Source organism: Artibeus jamaicensis, unplaced genomic scaffold (assembly GCF_021234435.1).
Source record: "Artibeus jamaicensis isolate MK-2021 breed Jamaican fruit bat unplaced genomic scaffold, CSHL_Jam_final contig_797, whole genome shotgun sequence".
NCBI classification, from domain to species: Eukaryota; Metazoa; Chordata; class Mammalia; order Chiroptera; family Phyllostomidae; genus Artibeus; species Artibeus jamaicensis.
In genome coordinates, this window is record NW_026521977.1 from 21,332,366 (window position 1) to 21,350,403 (window position 18,038).

At 49.9% G+C, this 18,038-nt stretch overlaps 1 protein-coding gene across 14 annotated transcripts in view; it reads left to right on the forward strand.

Annotated features, from left to right (window-relative positions):
• PRR5L (proline rich 5 like) overlaps positions 1-18,038 on the forward strand; it is a 72,785-nt gene that overhangs the window by 12,618 nt on the left and 42,129 nt on the right. For 7 of the 14 annotated variants that reach the window (XM_053673136.1, XM_037128276.2, XM_037128277.2 and 4 more), the window contains exons 2-4: positions 9,544-9,741; positions 10,537-10,819; positions 12,222-12,302. In XM_053673136.1, the coding sequence (XP_053529111.1) occupies positions 10,656-10,819; positions 12,222-12,302 (245 nt within the window). In that variant the 5' untranslated portion in view covers positions 9,544-9,741; positions 10,537-10,655. Of the gene's footprint in view, positions 1-1,999; positions 2,081-9,543; positions 9,742-9,992; positions 10,078-10,536; positions 10,820-12,221; positions 12,303-18,038 lie in introns of those variants that run through there. The other 7 variants (XM_053673139.1, XM_037128282.2, XM_037128283.2 and 4 more) reach the window with 4 other exon arrangements.

Genomic DNA, 18,038 nt, shown 5'->3' on the forward strand with positions numbered 1-18,038 from the left:
CAGGTCCTGGAATCAACTAGGATCTGACTCTGGGTCCCTCTTAATGGCCTGACTTTAGGCAAGTTAATTCCCATCTTCAGTCTCGTCAGCTGCAAAATGGGGATAATAAAACCTACTTCAATGGTTTGGGGTAGAAATGAGCTGAGAGGACAGGCGCCAGCAGAGCCTTGTTGCCACCCCGACCATCGCAGACAGGCAGGCTCTGATGGTAGACACTATCCATAAAACAGCCACGTTAGACAATTGATTCGCAAACTGGCTTCACTGCTCTTGCAAACCTACTTCTGAGTTGGGTTCCACCCAATGGGCAAGGCCTGGTGTGTGGAGGTCAGATTCAGTTTCCCAGGCTGGCTCGGTGGGTCCTGTTTGCTGTGTGTTTCTTTCAGCCATACCCTGGCTACTGCTGGCCTGCACAGTGTGAAGAGCGGATCTGGGTGTGTGTACAATGCAAAGAGGAATTGAGCACTCGGTGGTGGGGTAAGAGTGAGATAAGACGGAGCTGGCTAGTGAAGAGTCTGGCCAGCTGATGATGTAGCAGAGGGGAGTGGACACATCAGCAGAAGGTTCTGGGTTTGTGCCGTGCTGCCTGCCCCCTCAGAGGTGCCCAGGCTCTCAGGTAGGGGCTGAATGCTTACCTGGCGATGCTGAGAGATCATCACGGCCTCTGCCTAGGCTCTTAATTAGTCGTTAAGTCAGAAGCTCTAGGGAAGGGAAGGGACGGGACTTGCCCAAGCCCTCAGTGGCTGGTTCATGCAGGCTCACATTATACCTGGCTGAGGCCCCGGCTCAGAGGTTGGACGTGGCTGGTGGCTGCAGCTGGGACAGGAGAAGATAAACGTGACAGACCTGCAGGTCGGGCTCCTGAAGTGCCAGTCAGCTCGGGGAACTAGGTGCCAATACGCATGGATCAGGTGATTTTCCGTTTTTAAACATCTGGGTTTCTGGCTTTTCTTGGAACATTCACATCTGGCAAAACTGGGCTTATGTCCCGAGATGGTAAAAGCCAGACTGGACTGAGTCATGGCGTGGCTGCCTCCTTGAGCCCAGGGGGCCCCATCCCCTCTCTGTGATGTTCCAGGCCTGGACCTTTTGGCAAGTACGTATTACATGGTGTGAAAAGGAAAGAAAGTGGTTCTTTCTTTTAGCTTCTGTTCTTAACCAGAGTTTATCTTCTGGCCCATGTGTCCTTACACAAGGCAGCTCCTTTGGGGCGGAATAGGTGCTGAATAAATACATTTGTGTCGAATGAGTGAATGGACTGTAACTGATCGGGCACCCAACGTGGGATTAGAAGCCAAGTGTGAATCCTGAGTTCCTGCAAACAGCTGCGTGACTTTGAGCAAATCCTATAACCTGTATTTTTGTCTTTCTTTTTTTTAGGGAGCAAGGGGTTCACTGTGGAACCCCCTGCTGGGGAAGGGGGTTCACTGTGGTCTGTTCTTACTTATTTGAATAAGCAACACATTTTCATGTTTTAAAATCCAAGGGTGCAAGAAGGTTTATAGAGAAGATTCTTTCCCACCGTGTTTCAGCCACCCAGCTAGCTCCCTTCCCTGCAGGGAACCAGGGTTAGCAGTTTCCAGTTTTTCCTTTTCAAAGATACTTTGTGCACACATAACAAAATATGTAAATTCTCTTTTTTTTTTCATTGATGGAAGCATAATGTATACACTCAGGATTCTGCATTTAGCTATTTCGCAGACTTTCATTTGCAGGGTGTCCAACATGTGACCCGGAATGGCTGTGAATGCAGCCCGCCATAAGATTGTACATTTACTTAAAACAGTATGAGGGTTTTTTAGTTGTTTTCATTAGTGTTTGTGTATTTAATGTGTGGCCCAAGACAACCCTTCTTCTCCCCAGGTGGCCCAGAGACACTAAACATTTGGACACCCCTGCGAGTGTCCCCAGGAGAGCACCCCGATCAGTGCACAGAGAGCTCTCGCCTTTCGGGTGAGCCTGCAGGATTCCTGCACCCGGGACACCACAGGTTCCACAGCTGGTCCTCTGCTACTGAACACTCAGGTTCTTTCCAACCCACTGCTGGTACAGAGAAGGCTGCAGTGAAATCCCTTGTTACGTAAGTCACCTGACGAGTCTGGAGTAAGATTCCTGGAAGTAGAACTGCTGGGTCAGAGGCCGTAGCGTCTGTCATTTCAGTAGGTCTTGTCAAACCTCCCTTCCGAACAGCAGCCCCGCACTGTTCTCCTTCCAGCAATGTCTGAGGGGGCCCACGGCCCCGCCCCCTGGCTCTCTGTCACCTTTTGGAGCCTATGACGGTTTAGCGAAGAACCCAGTGTTATTTAAAGATATTACTGCTAGCGACAGTTTTTTTTTGGGGGGGGGGGTGCCCTACTATGGGCCAGGCCATGAACTAGGTCATCTCGTTTAATCTTCACAATGTGGAGAGCTGCGTCACACTGAGTGGACACAAGAGGAAGCTGAGATGCAGAGAGTTCGAGTCACTTGCCAGGTCACCCGGCTGATACATCGTAGAAGCCGGATTTAAACCTAGGGTGACCTGATTTGAATACAAGGATGTTTTCATATGGTAAAGCCGCCCATAATTTTAGGTGTTGGTGTTCTCAGGTGACACGTACGTTCCTGTGTCCCTCTCAGCTATGGCGCCTCTCACATGGCAGGTTCATTTGCTCATTCACCAAATATCTGTGAATTCCTGCCCTATACTCCCTGGGGATGCATGTGAGAACAAGACAGACACATTCTCTGCCCTTACGGACTGCACAAAAACAGTAAGAAGTCGTTTTGTAGGATTCGTTGTGGCAGATTCTGACAGAATGACAAAGGAGGTGAGGAGGGTGGTCTGTGGGGTGATGGGACTGCCTCTGTGAACAAGTGAAGGACTGGTGATGGAAGGTGTGGGTCTGGACCTGGAGAAGTGGGTGGGAAGTATTTCACACAGAGGGCACAGCATGTGCAAAGGCCCTGGGGTAGGCAAGGGCAGGTGGTGTTGGAGGAAAGGAAGGAAGGCCAGTGAGCTTGCCTGCAGTGGTGAGAGGTGAGGGCGTGAGGATGGGGTTTGGGGATCTATTCTAAGAGCTCTGCAGACCCTGTGAAGGCATCAAAGCCCCAGGGTGAGCGTGGTGGGTCTTGGGCTGTTGGGTTCTGGCCCCAGCACTGCCTGCCACAAGCCGACCTTCCACAGGTTCAACACTTGGCACTCCATTTCCTTCTCAGTAAAATGGGGCCCGTAATAGCATCCTGGAGGTCGTGAAGATCAGACAAGGGCGTTCACACATTCTGAGTGCTACATACACACAAGAAACATGTGGTCCATATTGATTCGGTACCCATGAATACACATGTAATAACTATGTTTCCCCAAAATGCGATCGGTGCACTCTGATGATTTCTGAGCTATTTCACTGGCGATTTGGGGTGAAGACTCCCAACCGTCATTTTAAAACGACTGGGAGAGTTCATGCTCCATGCCTGCTCCACGACTGGAACTCATTGATTGAATGGCTCTACCATTTTCATCGTCGTGGTCGGTACCAAGAGAATTCTGGCTGCAGTTGGAAAGGGGACCCGCCCAGTGAAGTGACATCATCTAAGTCTGGAAAGATGCGGCCCTTGGTTCCGGTGTCTCCTTTGCAGAGTTCTGCACTGGGGACCCTGACGCTGGGAGGTCCTGAGCGGAGCGTGTAAGCCGCCTGCCTGCCTCGTTCCCCTGGGAACTGGTGTTTCCTCATTTGGGGGCGGTCACATCAGACTGTGCTCAGTTTTCTTTGACTTTGCTGTTTACACGCAGAATGGCTTTTTCCTGGAAGCCTCAGAGTCATGCTAAGCCGCCCACTTCTTTATTTTAAGTTGTGCCATTCATCTACTTCCCTTTTCAGAGTCAAGGTTGGTGCCTTAGTGGAATTCATTTGCATTTTCCACCGAGAGTTCCACCTTCTTCTGCCCGCCGGCCCCGCCCCCTGGCAGTGCCCCTCCCTGTGTGCCCCAGCCTGGGCAGCCGGGTCGGGTCGAGAGAGCAACACTTCACCTTCTTTTTCTCCAGGAAACATCTCGGGTGTTGACCGAGGAGCTTCTCAAAGAAACCCCTGCTGGGTGAGCCTGGGAGAGTGCGCGCAGTGGTGAGGCCGGTGCCGCAGCGCTTCACGAATCTGGGACCCAGCTTTCCAGATAGTGGATGTGAACCCTTTAAGTGCCCAAAACTTAGCCTTTAAATAATTTTTGAACACGATTTTCTAGATGTTAACTGCATTGGCCCTTCAGAAGAGAACAGCTACCAAAACACTGCTTTTCTTTCTTTTTTTTTTTTAAACAGACATCAGGCAAAGAACTTTCTATGATGATGATGATGGTGATTGATGATGGTGGTGGCGGCTGAACTGTATCCCCCCCCAAATCTCTGTGTTGGAGACCTAGTCTCCAGCACCTCAGAATGTAAATGTATTCAAAACAGGGCCTTTAAAGGAGGGAGTGGAGTTAAAATGAGGTTGTTAGGGTGGGCTGTGGCAGTCGTGAGAAGAGGGAATTCAGACAGAGACTCCAGGGAAGCTCACACTCAGAGGAAAGACCGAGTGAGGGCACCGTGAGTTGGTGGCCATCTGCAAGTGAAGGCGAGGCCTCAGAACAAATCAAACCAGCTGACACCTTGGCTGGTGTCAGCCTCTAGAACTGCGAGCAAATGAATGTGTGTTGTTTAAGCCTTTCACTCTGTGGTATTTGGTTACAGCGGCCCTAGAAGACTAATACAGTGGTGATGGTGGTAATAAAAAATAAATAATGGGTACCATTTATCAAGTACTTCCTGCACACCAGGACCATTTTAAACCTTAGTTGAATCATTCCCTCCAACCCCATACCGATCCTGAGTCAATTGCCCCGGTTACACAGAGTAAGCGTGACTCTGGCACCTTTGCCTACACCTCTACTGCACCTGCGCCTAGAACATGCATAGTTGCAGGAATCGTGCCAGACACTTCATAGGCAGCCTTTCTCGTCACCACAACTCTCCAAGGTAGGTCTGGCTATTTGCATTTTTCAAATGTAGGGGCTGCAGTTCAGAGTGATGAGGCTGCACAATGAGTGCATTCATTTCTTGTGGCTGCAATAACACATTTCCACAACTTTGGTGGCTAAAAACAATAGCAATTTATTCTCTCACAGTTCTGGAGGTCAGTGGTCCAGAATCAAGGGGTCTCAGGGCCATATATCCCCTCCAGTGGCTCTAGGGGACACTCCCTTCCTCCCTCCTTCCCTCCCTTTCTCCCTCCCTCTCTCCCTCCCTTCCTTTTCGCCCACAGCATCCCAATTTCTAGCTGACTGGGGGATCTGTTTCTTCCGCTCTGGTGGCCGCCGGCATTCCTTGGCTCGGGGCTGCATCCCTCCAGTCTCTGCCTCCCACCTTCACTTCACCTTCTCCTCTTTGTAAACCTGCGTGTCTTTCCTCTTCTGTCTCCAGTCTCCTTCTGCATCCCTCTTACAGGTGATTGTATTTATGGGCCCACATGGACCCTCCAGGACAAACTCCTTCTCTCGAGATCCTTAGCTTAGTCACATCTTTTGCCATCTAAAGTAATGTTCAGAGGTCCTGGGGACTAAGAGGTGACTCTATCTTTGGGGCATCAGTTTTCCTGTGCACCCCAGTCAGTGAGTGGCAGAATGAGCATCAGTGCCAGGGTTTGTTTGATTCCAAAGCCTCTGGAGATCACTCCTGCTTCGGAGCTTGAGGCCTGGTGCACTTTCTGGGCTGTGGTGGGGCGGGTGTTCGTCACAGTGTGGAGCTAGCTAAAAAGCACTGGGCCCTTTGACCCAGCAGTTCCACTTCTGGGAACGTACTCCACACAGATGGTCACGTGGTTGCTAAAAAGGGCAGATATGCTCCTTCTCTGCAGTAACAAAAGCTGGGAACTACTGAAATATTCACCCGTACGGGAACTGGTTAAATAAGTATGGTATCCCCTAAATGAAATAGTTAAGAAACCATTACAAATAATGCAGTAGATCAATATATAGTGATATGGGAAGCTGGCCATGATGTATTGTCAAAAGAACAACTTACCCATTTTTATTAAAAATAATAAGTGTGCACATATGTATGGTTCTTAAAAATGAAATGACATTAAAATTCAGCTCCTCAGCCGTGAAACCACATTTGAAGGGCTCAGTAGCCAGGCACACGTGGCTGGTGGCTGTCACACCAGACAGCGCATCTGGAGAACGTTTCTGTCATCTCAGAAAGTCCTGGGCAGCCGGTCCCCGCATGAGTACAGGGCCAGAGGGAGACCTTTCGCTTTCTATGTCGTAGACTTCTGCGTGTTTACCCTTTTGATGATAAATAAGCAGGTTTGCCGACATTGGAAAAGTAGAAGCACATGGGATTTCTAAGGTAACATTCTATTTCTTCAGTTGGCGGTAGTTATTTTATCCTCAGTTAAGGTGTATGTGTTTGTGTGTGTACAAACTCCTTTTTAAGTTTGTGTCATCATGGAAATATTTAAAAACGTACAGAGGGGAAAAGGAGACTTGCTCAGCAGGGCGCGCATGGCTGGCTGGGCCTGAGGCTGGAGGATGCTCAGCTGGGTCTGCTTCCCGGACCCAAAGCTCTCCGGCCTTGGCCACGTCACGTAGCCTGATGGGACCTCGGTTTTCCTAGTTTGACAGAATTCCCGCTCGACCTGCCTTATAGGGGTAGAGTAAGGATCGGAAGGGTGATGGTGTGTGGAAACACTCCGAAAGTGAGGAGCGCACTACACAGACATGAAAGGTCAGTAATTACCACCACGAGCTACCAAAGGCCCGCGGAGGCAAGGCCCCAATGCACTGGGACCACCACCAGGACTAGAGACCTCGCTCTTCCCCAGCAGTTTCCAGGTATTGCTGAGGTCACCCACCATAAGCAGGTGGGAGTGTTGTGTTCTTGCTAATGCCCTCGCATGGAGATTTAGAAATATTTTGTTTTATTCATTTAACAAGCAAGGATGTAGCATTTGCTGTTTGCCTTGCACTGTTCTAAGTGCTTTTATCCTCATGCAGTCTGGTGGTCATCACTGTTTTGGTGCTTATTTCATTCAGGAGGAAGTGGAAGCTCAGAGAGGTTAAATAACCTGCCCCAGGTCACACAGCTCATAAGGGGAGAATGTATAACTAGGGCGGGCCATGCTTTCTCCATTCATCCTGCTCCTCTAGCCCCCATCAAATGTGTCTCTTATGCCCCCATCATAGAGTCTCTTATGTCAGTTTATCTCAGGGGCATGGGATTTAAATTTTGATAGGAAATCTTGCGACTGAGTGTTCCCTGACTCACTTGGTCTGTTTAATTCTGATTTCGTGGCGGAGTTTGGTAGCTTGACTAAGTGGGAATGGGCTGTAGCCTTAGGCCAGTCTGGCCACCTCTCTGTGACTTGCCCCTTATTATTAGCTGTGTGACTTCTGGCAGGTTATTAACCTCTCCGATTTTCCAGTGGGGTTTTGTGAGGCTTGAGTATGTTTAGCCTCTGTGGCTGTGCTTGTCATCCTGTCCGGCAGGCAGTCAGTGCTGTGTTAGGGGCTCTCCTTCCCTTCATCCTTACCTCTCAAGCAGTACGCTTAAGCTTGAGGATAGAGATGAGTAGTACCCGTGTCTGTCTTCAAGGAGTTTACAGAACTGCCTGGGTCGGGCCTGGGGGCCAGATCAGGAGTCAGGGGACCCGAGTTCCAGCCCACTAGCCTCCCCCATCTCGGTGACACTGGACAGGTTCCTCTGCTCCTCTGGGCTTCCCCTGTAAATGGGGTCCTGGGGTGGCAGCACTCCAAGGCCCCATCTGTCTTGTCACTTTCTGATTTGCCACAGTTAATTCAGGACACGCCTGTGCCTGTGGGGCCAGTGCTGTAGAAGGGGGACGTAGGGCGCCAGTGTTCCCCTTCTGGCCACTCTTGATGGCGCTGCCAGCAGCTTCCTCCTTGTGGTGCTCTGCAGGGGCCTGTCCAGAAGTCGGGGCGGTGGGCTTTGGGTTTTCTCCAGCCCGTCAGGGTCTGAGGGTGGCAGATTTCCGGTGAGAAATGAGTCAGAGGAAGCTCCTGGTTGTGTGATCCTCTGCAGCTGATGGGAGGCTGTGGGAGCTGCAGTCCTCGTGTCTTTTGGCTGAAAATTACCCTTCTTTAAGAAGGGTCATCTGTGTATGTGAGGCTGCCTATGCGTCTTGCTGGATGCGTACGTGGCTTGGAGTGGGAGGCCTGGGGGGACACCACCTGAGAAGTGGAGGGGACAGGAGCCAGCCCTGTGATCCCCAGTGTCACACAGCCTCCTGGAGAAGTGGTTGTCTTGGCAGGCAGCCGGAAGGTAAACACCCGAAGTGATTCATTCAGCTCACCTTTCTCCTTTCCTATACCACCGCCACGGAGTGGGAGGCAGCTCCATCACCTCAAGTTTAAGATTCTCGTAAAAGGAGTAATATCCTGTAATTACACAGATGAGTGGCACTTAGCAGGTCCATTTAAAGAAGGCAGCAGAATGGATTCTCTCTTTATAGTGTGGCCTTCGCCGGGCAAGTCAAATCCCCAAACCAGGCAGTTTAAGGATTCTGAAGAGGCGTCCGTGGTTTTATGGCTTCGGTGCCACCTTTGCTGATTTGTACAGTGCTTTCCAGATTCCAGTGGCACTTGTGGAGTTCCTGAGACCCTCTGAAACTTGAGCAGGCATGTTATGACTTCCCCGGTGTTCACTGATAGATTTTGTCACTACTGACTCATTCTGAGAAGGGGGTGGAGGGACAGAAGATGGTAAAAGAAAATGGTGCACAAGTCTGCTTCTCTTTAAATTCCACAGGTGTAGGGCAAGCCGTTCCTTCTTTGGCTCTTGGTCTTACAAGTTCATTGTCACGGTGACCATTGCCTATAGTGTAGACAGCTGCCGAGCCCTCCCATGCCCTCCGGTTAGATGGCCTCTGTCTGTGCCAGTCTCTCAGCCTCATGCCTCTTCTGAAGCATTTGATTGGGGGATGACACCTCGGTTTCTCCTTCTTCAAATGCTACATCTGGGGCTGCAAACGCTTCACCCTCTCCCATCCTGAAGGTAGACATTGATCTTGCAGCGTTGGTTTGGGGGACATAGCAGAGCTCGCTGCTGAGAGAGGCGGCAGTGAGAATACTTCTGGGCTAGGCTGTCAAACCCCGGAGAAAAAAGTGACTCAACGTCTGTGGTGTTTCCTTCTGTACTTCACTCTGATCAGCTCCAAAACTCACTTTACGTCAGCAGTTGGGACTTTGAGTGCACTAAAGAATAAGGGACTGAAATGACAGGGGTCCAGAGGTGCCGAGAAAGAAAGCGACTGGTCTGAAAAGTTGGGAATTCCAAACAGTCATGGGTGTGCCAAGTGCAGCACAGGAAACAGAGTCTGTGTGGTGCCAGACGGGCACTGGAAATGTCGAGGGGAACACTGTGTCAAGTGCACGACTGTCTAACCACTGAGCTGTACACCTGAAACCAATACGGAATAAAATTGAAAGTAAAAAAAAAAAAAAAAAAAAGAAAGAAAGCGATCGGTCTGGAGGGAATAGCCCTGAAAGGTATGTCACACGGTCTCATTTCAGGTCTTGTCAGTCCTGTGATGCTTTCAGCGCTGACAGCTGGGGACTGTCAGACTCCCTGTGCCCGGAGTCTCACAACTTGGGAGTGGCCTCGTTGAGTCTCGAACCAAGGTTCACTGCCAAGCCATTGCCATTAACCAGGAAGCTATAAAGTTCCAAGAACTGCTCAGGGGACAGTATCCTTGAACCCAGTCCTGCAAGGTGAGTTAGATTTAGATAAGTGGAGAGGAAAAGGAAGGAATTCTGGGTAAGAGGAGCAGTAGAGACAATCAGAAAGCCTGGGAAAGGGAGTGAGAATGTCGATATGGAACAGGGCCTGCTGGTTGTAAGCTGCCCAGGGCAGGGACCGCGGTCTCCTGGGCCACCATTATATCCCCAGGGCCCGAGTGAGGGCCTGCTGCATAGTCGGCGCTCCCTAAATATTTCTTGTGTGGATGATTACACAAACAGACGGTTATCTTCTCTGCAGACCATGAGCCTCTGGAGCGCAGGGACTGGGTCTTAGAAATATTTTGATGCCCCAGTGATTAATCAACGGTAAGCACTCAATCAATCAGTTCTGATGGGATGGAGGAATGAATGGCGGGTAAGGGGTGGAGGCGGATGTGCCTGAGCGAAGAGGCACAGAGACGTTAGGAAATACTGAGCAGTGCACAGGGGCTGGCTTTTAAGGCGCAGCATCGTGGGGGCCACAGAAATGCAGCCCGTGCCCGCACTTCGGTGGGTGTGCGTAGGGGCCACAGTCAAGCACACTTAGACATCACTTTTCTGTAGGGCTGGTCTCAACCTGGGCCATGGGCACGGCCTTCCTACTTTGGGGCGACCACACTGTTTAACCCGAAAGCTTGTGACTGGGAACCTGCAGGGTACAGAGGTTACTGGGGAGACCCAGAGTTGTTTTTAGGATAGTTTGGCTGGAAAGTCCCAGCTAACTTCCGCTCAGAGGTGGTCTGCTCAGCCTAGGAGTTTTCAATAAAAGCTGCCTTCTCTTTTCAGATGTTGGCTGAATTTGTGGAGCACCTGAGAGCCTGAAGGCAGCAGCCCTGGGATAAGCCCTTTCTGTGGGCAGTTGGAACCTTCTGCTCCAGAGGAGAAGCCGTCCCTCACCTGGACTTATGACCCGCGGCTTCGTCCCCGGCTTGCCCACCGAGCTCCACAAGATGGGCTCCTTCCGCAGGCCCAGGCCACGCTTCATGAGCTCTCCAGTGCTCAGCGACCTGCCCCGATTCCAGGCCACGCGGCAGGCCCTGCAGCTGAGTTCCAACTCGGCCTGGAACAGGTAAAGGAGGCACCCAGGTGTGGAGTAGGGGGTGGCCAAGGGCCAGAGCAGGGCCAGGGCCTGGCTGAGCTTCTGCTGCGTCTGACATCTCTGCTTCAGAAGGTCATAGTTCTAGAGGCAATTCGTGAAGAGAGGATGTTTCCCTACAGAGAATATATCCATTTAGAAGAGGCAGAGTGGACCACTGGGGGCCTCTGGGCTAGCAGAGTCAGTTGACCAGCCTGGGACAGATGGGTTGGAACTTACAGTTACTCTTCATGCTCACTTGTCACATCCCCAACTCAGAGGACCCAAGGGGGGGACTGTATACGTAACCTCAAACCCCCTTCCACCTCTTTGGGAAGATAAGACAGGTATCTGTGAAAAGCTGAGCAGCATAAACCAGAGATCATTCCCTCACCAGTGAGTCACAGGTGGGTGGGAGAGGAGGCACTCGGCTTGTTTCATAAGGTGTCGGCTGACCTGTGCACACCCAGCACTGAGTGAAAGAACTGGTCCTCTCTCTTGTGCTCCTGAGGGCCACAGTTTTTCAAATCGATACGTACTTACTCTTTGGATAAATTAAATGCATCATTATTTGAAAGCATTACTGACTCCTTTTGGATCAGAAGTTTGGATCATTATGGATTTTCTCAGTGAGTGAACAACTCTTATGATGGGGAGGGAGAAGGGGCTCTGAAATATTTTGATGTTAACTGGGTCCTTGTTCTTTAAAAAAGGGGCCTGTATCCCTTGGTAAAGACAAGCTTGTAATCAGCTCCTTGCTGAAGTATTGGGCTGGGATCCCAGAGAAGGCGGAGTCGAGACTTCACTGTGGCCCCTTGAGGGGTTAACTGTGCTGTCTGTACACCTCACAGGGGTCAGGATGAAAGGGGCACGTGAGGGTAGAGCCAGGTGGGAGGCTTCTGAGGAAAGTACTGTTAAAAAAAAAAAAAGGCAAGGAGTGATCATTTCTTATTAGCCCGGGGCTGCCCTCTGAAGACGGCGCCTCCCAGGTGAAGGAGCCCCAGGCATGGGGCGGCTGCTGCTTGCAGTCAACACCTGTGCAGACCCTTCCAGGCCCAGTGGTGCTGGCCTTGCAGTTTCCTGAGCCGATCCCACTGCCTGACCTTTGTCACTGCCGCTCCCCAGCAGGGCCGCCAGGGAGCTAGGTGAGGGCGGATGACTGTCAGCCTGGCAGGGGGATGTCGGGAAGGGGCTGCTTTTGGGTCCTCTTGACTTCAGTCTTCCTTCCTCTCCAGGCACCCTGGGAGGAAAATGATGGGTCTCAGGGATGGGAACCGTGGCCGTGTTTACGCCGCAGGGTTTTGGCCCCTTCAGCCCCCTTCAGCCCTCGGCTGCTCCTTGAGGTGGCCCTGGGGAGGCAGATCCCCTAACCAGAAGATGTTTCTATTCCCTGCAGCGTCCAGACAGCTGTGATCAACGTCTTCAAAGGTGGAGGCTTGCAAAGCAACGAGCTCTATGCACTGAATGAAAATATCAGGTACGCACAGCCCAGGCCAGAGGCCACTTCCTGTGGGCCTGAGCTGGGGTGCAGGGGCTACCCCACCTGGAGCCTCAGCTTAAATTTTGTTTTCTGCTTGGTTCTGGTTGCTCCTTCTTTCAGTTCTTACGGCTGTTAAGTTCTGAGACCCTTATCCTTCTAGACTTCTACTCCAAAGGGAGTTCATCCATTTGTTCAAGTGTGTAGTGTGTGTGTGTATGTGTGTGTGGCCAGAGGAGAGGTATGTGTCTTCTTCTTCTTTTTAAAGATTTTATTTATTTATTTTTAGAGAGTGGGGAAGGGAAGGAAAAAGAGAGGGGGAGAAACATCACTGTGTGGTTGCCCCTTGTGCACCCCACATGGGGGATCTGGCCCACAACCTAGGCATGTGCCCTGACCAGGAATCGAACCGGTGACCCTGTGGTTTGCAGGCCAGCACTCAATCCACTGAGCCACACCAGCCAGGGCTGAGGGTAGATGTCTTCTATCCTGTGAACACTGACTGTGTCCTGCTCAACTATTAGGCACCATGGCAGGGAAGATGCCTCGTGGTTGGAACCAGGCTGCTTAGGATTTTATTGCTGTTTTTTTTTCTAAGTGACTTACCAACATTTTTGTGCTTCAGTTTCCTTTTATGTAAAACGGGGATAGAAAATGTGTCTTCCTCCATAGGATTCTTGCACAGGTTAAATTGAGTTGTTATATAATTAATCTGTTAGAACAGGGTTTGAACACACTAAGTATTTGGTCCTGGTAGCTTTTAACATCAGTCTCAGTTACTGTCATCCCTTCAGCTTTTGGCAATACAACCCTCAATAAGACATGGTCCTCGAGGAGGACTTTTAAAAAAGATTTTATTTATTTATTTTTAGAGAGAGGGGAAGTGAGGGAGAAAGAGAGAGAGAGAGAGAAACATCGATCGGTTGCCTCTCCTACGTGCCCCACCTGGGGTCTGAACCTGCAACCTAGGCATGTGCCTTGACTGGGAATTGAACTGTTGACCTTTTACTTTATAGGACAATGCCCAACCCATGGAGCTATACCGGTCAGGGCAGGTCCTTGAGGAGTTCACTATATTTCAGAATCTTCTCAGTAGAGGAGTGTCAGCTTTTCATTCATTCATTCATTCACTCATTCATCAAAGATTTGAGCCTCCCTATTGGCCAGGCGCTGGAGAGACAACACTGAGCAAAAACAGATGTGGACCTTGCTCCCCTGGAATTTATATTCCATCTGGGAGATAATCACTAGTCAACCAATCACACCTACAATGCGTAGAGGTGCAGCTGTGACAGGTGGTGCCAGCAGCTGAGTGATGAAAGCGTTTGTCACGACAACCTTGTCCTGCCAAGGAGACCAGGAATGGTGATGTGACGCATCTATGGAATGAACTAGGAGTGCAGGGCTCCAGGTGGTGGGAACTGCACCTGCAAAAGCCAGGAAATTTGCACCTTTGCGGGTGCAAAGGTCCTGTGGTAGCAATGAGCAAGGAACTGAGAGAAGACCCATGTGCACAGAGCACCAGAGGTTGGGCAATGGAGCGAACTGAGGGCAGAGAGGTAGGCGAGTCTCTCAGGACAAGAGGTTAAATACCAGGTCTTTTAATGTCCTGGTGTTCGTTCCTGTCTGGTGCGTTAAGTACAACACATCAAGGCAAAGACCCAACCCTGGAGTGGGCAGAACAATAAACAAGGCCATTATTCAGGTCCTGTTTACATTTAGTCAAGACCCGTGCCAAGGGTCAGTGAGGTATTTTAAGAGCTCTGCTTTCATGAAAACCTTTAGAGCTCAGAAGGACACAGAGTTGTGTTAAATTTCTACCCAGGTGCTTGAATTTCACATAATAATTACACGAATGTGGAAATGGTTGATAACTATTATCTAGCCTGAGTCCTCCTTTCATGCAGGAGGAAACTGAGGTCCCATGAAGCTGAGTGGCAGAGGCAGAGCTGGGTTCTCAGTTTGACTCTTAAGAACTAAGACCCTGGCCTCTCCCCTCCGTGAAGTTTCTTTAGCTCACAATAGAAGTATAAATAAAAACAGTGACTCAGGAATCTGCTAATTGTTCCTCACTTCAGGAGACCAACCCTGAAATTGTATTTAAAATTCTTGTTTGTGGGCAGCTAGGAAAAATACAGGCCTCGCCAGATCTCACCGGCCCCGTTAGTTAGCTCAGGGGCTGCGGACTCAGGAGCCTTCAGGGGCCAAGCAGGTCTTCCAATGGGCGAGGCCTGGGTGCCAGGAGGTGAGAGCTCACCCCCTGCCCGAAGGGGATTACCACGGCCAAGAGCAGGTTCAGTGACATCTTGTTTGATGTCTCAAGAACAGGAAACTGGGATTTTTGTATGAAATTTCCTGACTTTTAAGTGTTGATAAATAATCCACATTTTCTCAAATATTGGTCCAGACCAAACAAAACACATCCGTGGGATGAATTTGGACCATCAGGCTACCTGTTTATAGGGTCAGTTGTGGCATGCGTGGGGGGAGGCATGGCCGATGGGTGTGTCGCATCCCAGAGTCTAGCGCTAAGGCCACATGGGCCGGGGGTGGGCAGCAAAGGGAGCTCTAGGAACTCCCTAGGAAAAGCTGTAGGTACCCTTCTCCTGCATGATCACATTTACTTCCTCACGGCCCCATGGGGCAACCACTGTCACCAGTGGTATATCCACAAAATTGTGGATCAGGAAAACAAAACAGGCCCTGGCCGGGGTAGCTCTTTGGTCAGAGCATCGTCCCAATATGCCAAGGTTGTGGGTTTGATCCCCAGTCTGGCACATACAAGAATCAACCAGTGAATGCGTCAGTAAGTGGAACGACAAATCAATGTTTCTCTCTTTCTCATCTCTCTCTAAAAATCAATAGATAAAAAGACAACTTAAAAAACAACAAAATAACTTGTCTAACATCATGCAGCCATGAAGGGTGGAGTCAGGATTTGAGCTCCTGTCTGACTTAGACACCTGTATTAGTTTGCTCGGGCTGCCATAACAAATGCCATAGACTGGGTGGTTAACCAATACACAATCTCTCGCTGTCTGGCAGCTGGAAGTGTGAGGAGTGCTCTCTTCCTGCCTGTCATCTTGCTTGTCCACGTGGCTTCCTTTTTATGTACACCAGGGGAGAGCAAGCTCTCTGGTGTCCCTGCTTAGAAGGGCGCCAATCCCGTCATGGGGCCCCACCCTCCTGACCTCATATAAACCTAATTACCTCTCAAGGGCCCAATTCCAAATACCATCCTATTGCCAGGGGGGTGCAGGGCTTCGATATGTGAATTAGTGGGAAGACACAGTCAGTTTATAGCAACACCTGTGCTCTTTGCACTATACTGTGTGTAGGAGAAAGGTTTTTGGAAGAAAGGTTAAGGGGATGGTCTTTAGCTTCCTGCCATCATCTCTTCCAAGAGCCTCTGAGCCCATCTCTCATGTGCTGTGATTCTTTTTTAAAAATTATTGATTATGCTATTATAGTTTTCCTGATTTCCCCCCTTTGCTCCCCTCCACTCAGCATTCCCCCACTCCCTCAGGCGGTATCCCCATCCTTGTTCATGTCCATGGGTCACGTGTGTAAGTTCTTTGGCTACTCTCTTTCTTATGCTGTACTTTACATCCCCATGGTTATTCGGTAACTACCTATTTGTACTTCTTAATCCCCTCACCTCTCAACCCTTTTCCCACACTCCTCCTCCCATCACTTTATCTTTAACCTTTGGCATTTTAATTATGATGTGTCTTGGGATGGGCCTCTTTGTGTCCATCTTGTTTGGGACTCTCTATACTTCCTGGACTGGTATGTCTACTTCCTTCACCAAATTAGGGAAGTTTTCTTTCATTATTTTTTCAAACAGATTTCCAATTTTTTGCTCTTTCTCTTTTGCTTCTGGCACCCTTAAGAAACGAATGTTGGATTGCTTAAAGTTGTCCCACAGGCTGCTTACACTATCTTTGTTTTTTTGCACTCTTTTTTTCTTGTTGTTCTGACTGGTTGTTTTTTGCTTCCTTGTGTTACAAATCATTGACTTGATTCTTGGCTTTGGCTCTACTTTTGTTTTCCTGTAAATTGTTCCTTATTTCAGTTAGTATTTCCTTCATTTCTGACACAATCTTTTTTATGCTGAAAAGGTCCTCATTAAGTTCCTTGAGTACGGAACCCGTGTTTTGAACTGCATCTGATGGATTGCTTATGCCCATTTTGTTTAGCTCTTTTTCTGGAGTTTTGATCTGTCCTTTCACTTGGGCCATGTTTCTTTGTCTTCTTGTTTTGGCAGCCTCTGTGTGTTTGTTTCTGTGTGTTAGGTAGAGCTGCTTTGACTCTGCATCTTGGTAGTGTGGCCTAATGTATTACCTGCCCTGTAGGGTCCAGTGGCACAGTTTCCCCTATCATCCAAGCTGGGTACTTGAGGTACACCCTTCTTGTGGGCTGAGTACACCATCCTCTTGTAGTTAAGCCTTGGTTGCTGTTGGCCGATTAATGGGAGGGATTTACCTGGGCCATTCAGCTGCAAGGATTGGCTGTTCCCTCTTACCACCAATCTCTGCCCTCCGTGGAGGATCAGCTGTGTAGGGGCAGGGTGGTGGTTCTCTAACGTGGTCTGTAGCTGTCCATGGGGTACACTGGGGTAGGGGTTTTCCAGGTGGTTCAGGTCAAGATCAGCCTCCACCTGTGTTTTGCCTGGGGCAATGCTTCCTGAGTTATAAAGCAATCTGAGATGGCTGCTACTTGTGCTGGGCTTGGACTCTCCAGGTAAAGCCAAGCTGTGAATATAGGCTGCTAGTTCTGGGCCTGGGGCTCCCCGAGGCCAGCTGTTACTTGTCTGAGAGGACTTAGGAAGTTGTAAAGCATGAGCCAATACCAGTTAGTTATTCATATGGAAAAGCAGTTTGGGTGGGCCAGTAAGTTGGGTGCAGCGGAGTCTCTGGGGATCTCCAAGGTGGGTCAAACGGTGTTAGCCATGTTGCTGGGATGTTAGATACAGTACCAGTTTGCTGGCTTTGTGGGAGGAGGGCCTCTGCTCACCTTGATGCCAGACTCAGCCTCTCCCTGCACACCTCTGGTGCCCCTTAATCTGCCTCCCTGGCTCCGGAGCCCAGAGGGAGTGACTCTGAGCAGGTGGGTCTGTGTGTGGCTTCTTTAAGAGGAACTGCTTGGGAAGCCGGAAGTTTCTTCTACCTACTCAATCCCCACTGGTTTCTGCAGCCAGAAGTTGTGGGGACTTATCTTCCTGGCACTGGAACCCTGGGCTGGGGAGCCTGGTGTGGGGCTGGGACTCCTCACTCCCAAGATAATCCCTCCCAAATTTCAGGCTGGATGTGGGACCAGCCTGTTCTGTGTCTGTGCCCCTTCTACCAGCCTGGATGGGTGTGGTTTCTTTAATTCGGTCACTGTCACTTAACTCCGGTGGTTTCTGGTGGTGCTGGTGGTTCTATATTTCAGTCATAATTTTGAAGTGGTTTAGTGAAAAGGTGAGCCATGTGTGTCTATCTATGCTGCCATCTTTACTGGGAGCCCCATGTGCCATGATTCTTAATACAACCCTCGGCTGCTGGGTTTTGGGGGCTGCTGTATATTCTGCTGTATGTTTTTGAGCAATTTCCAGGCTGACGGGAAATACCTATGATTGGAGTTTGAAACTGATTGCTCGCATGTGAATTGAACCCAGAATAAGTCCCAGCTGTCCCAAAGCAGATCTTCTCCTGCCCATGTTCTGAACCGTCTGTGCCCTGGCCCTAAGATGGT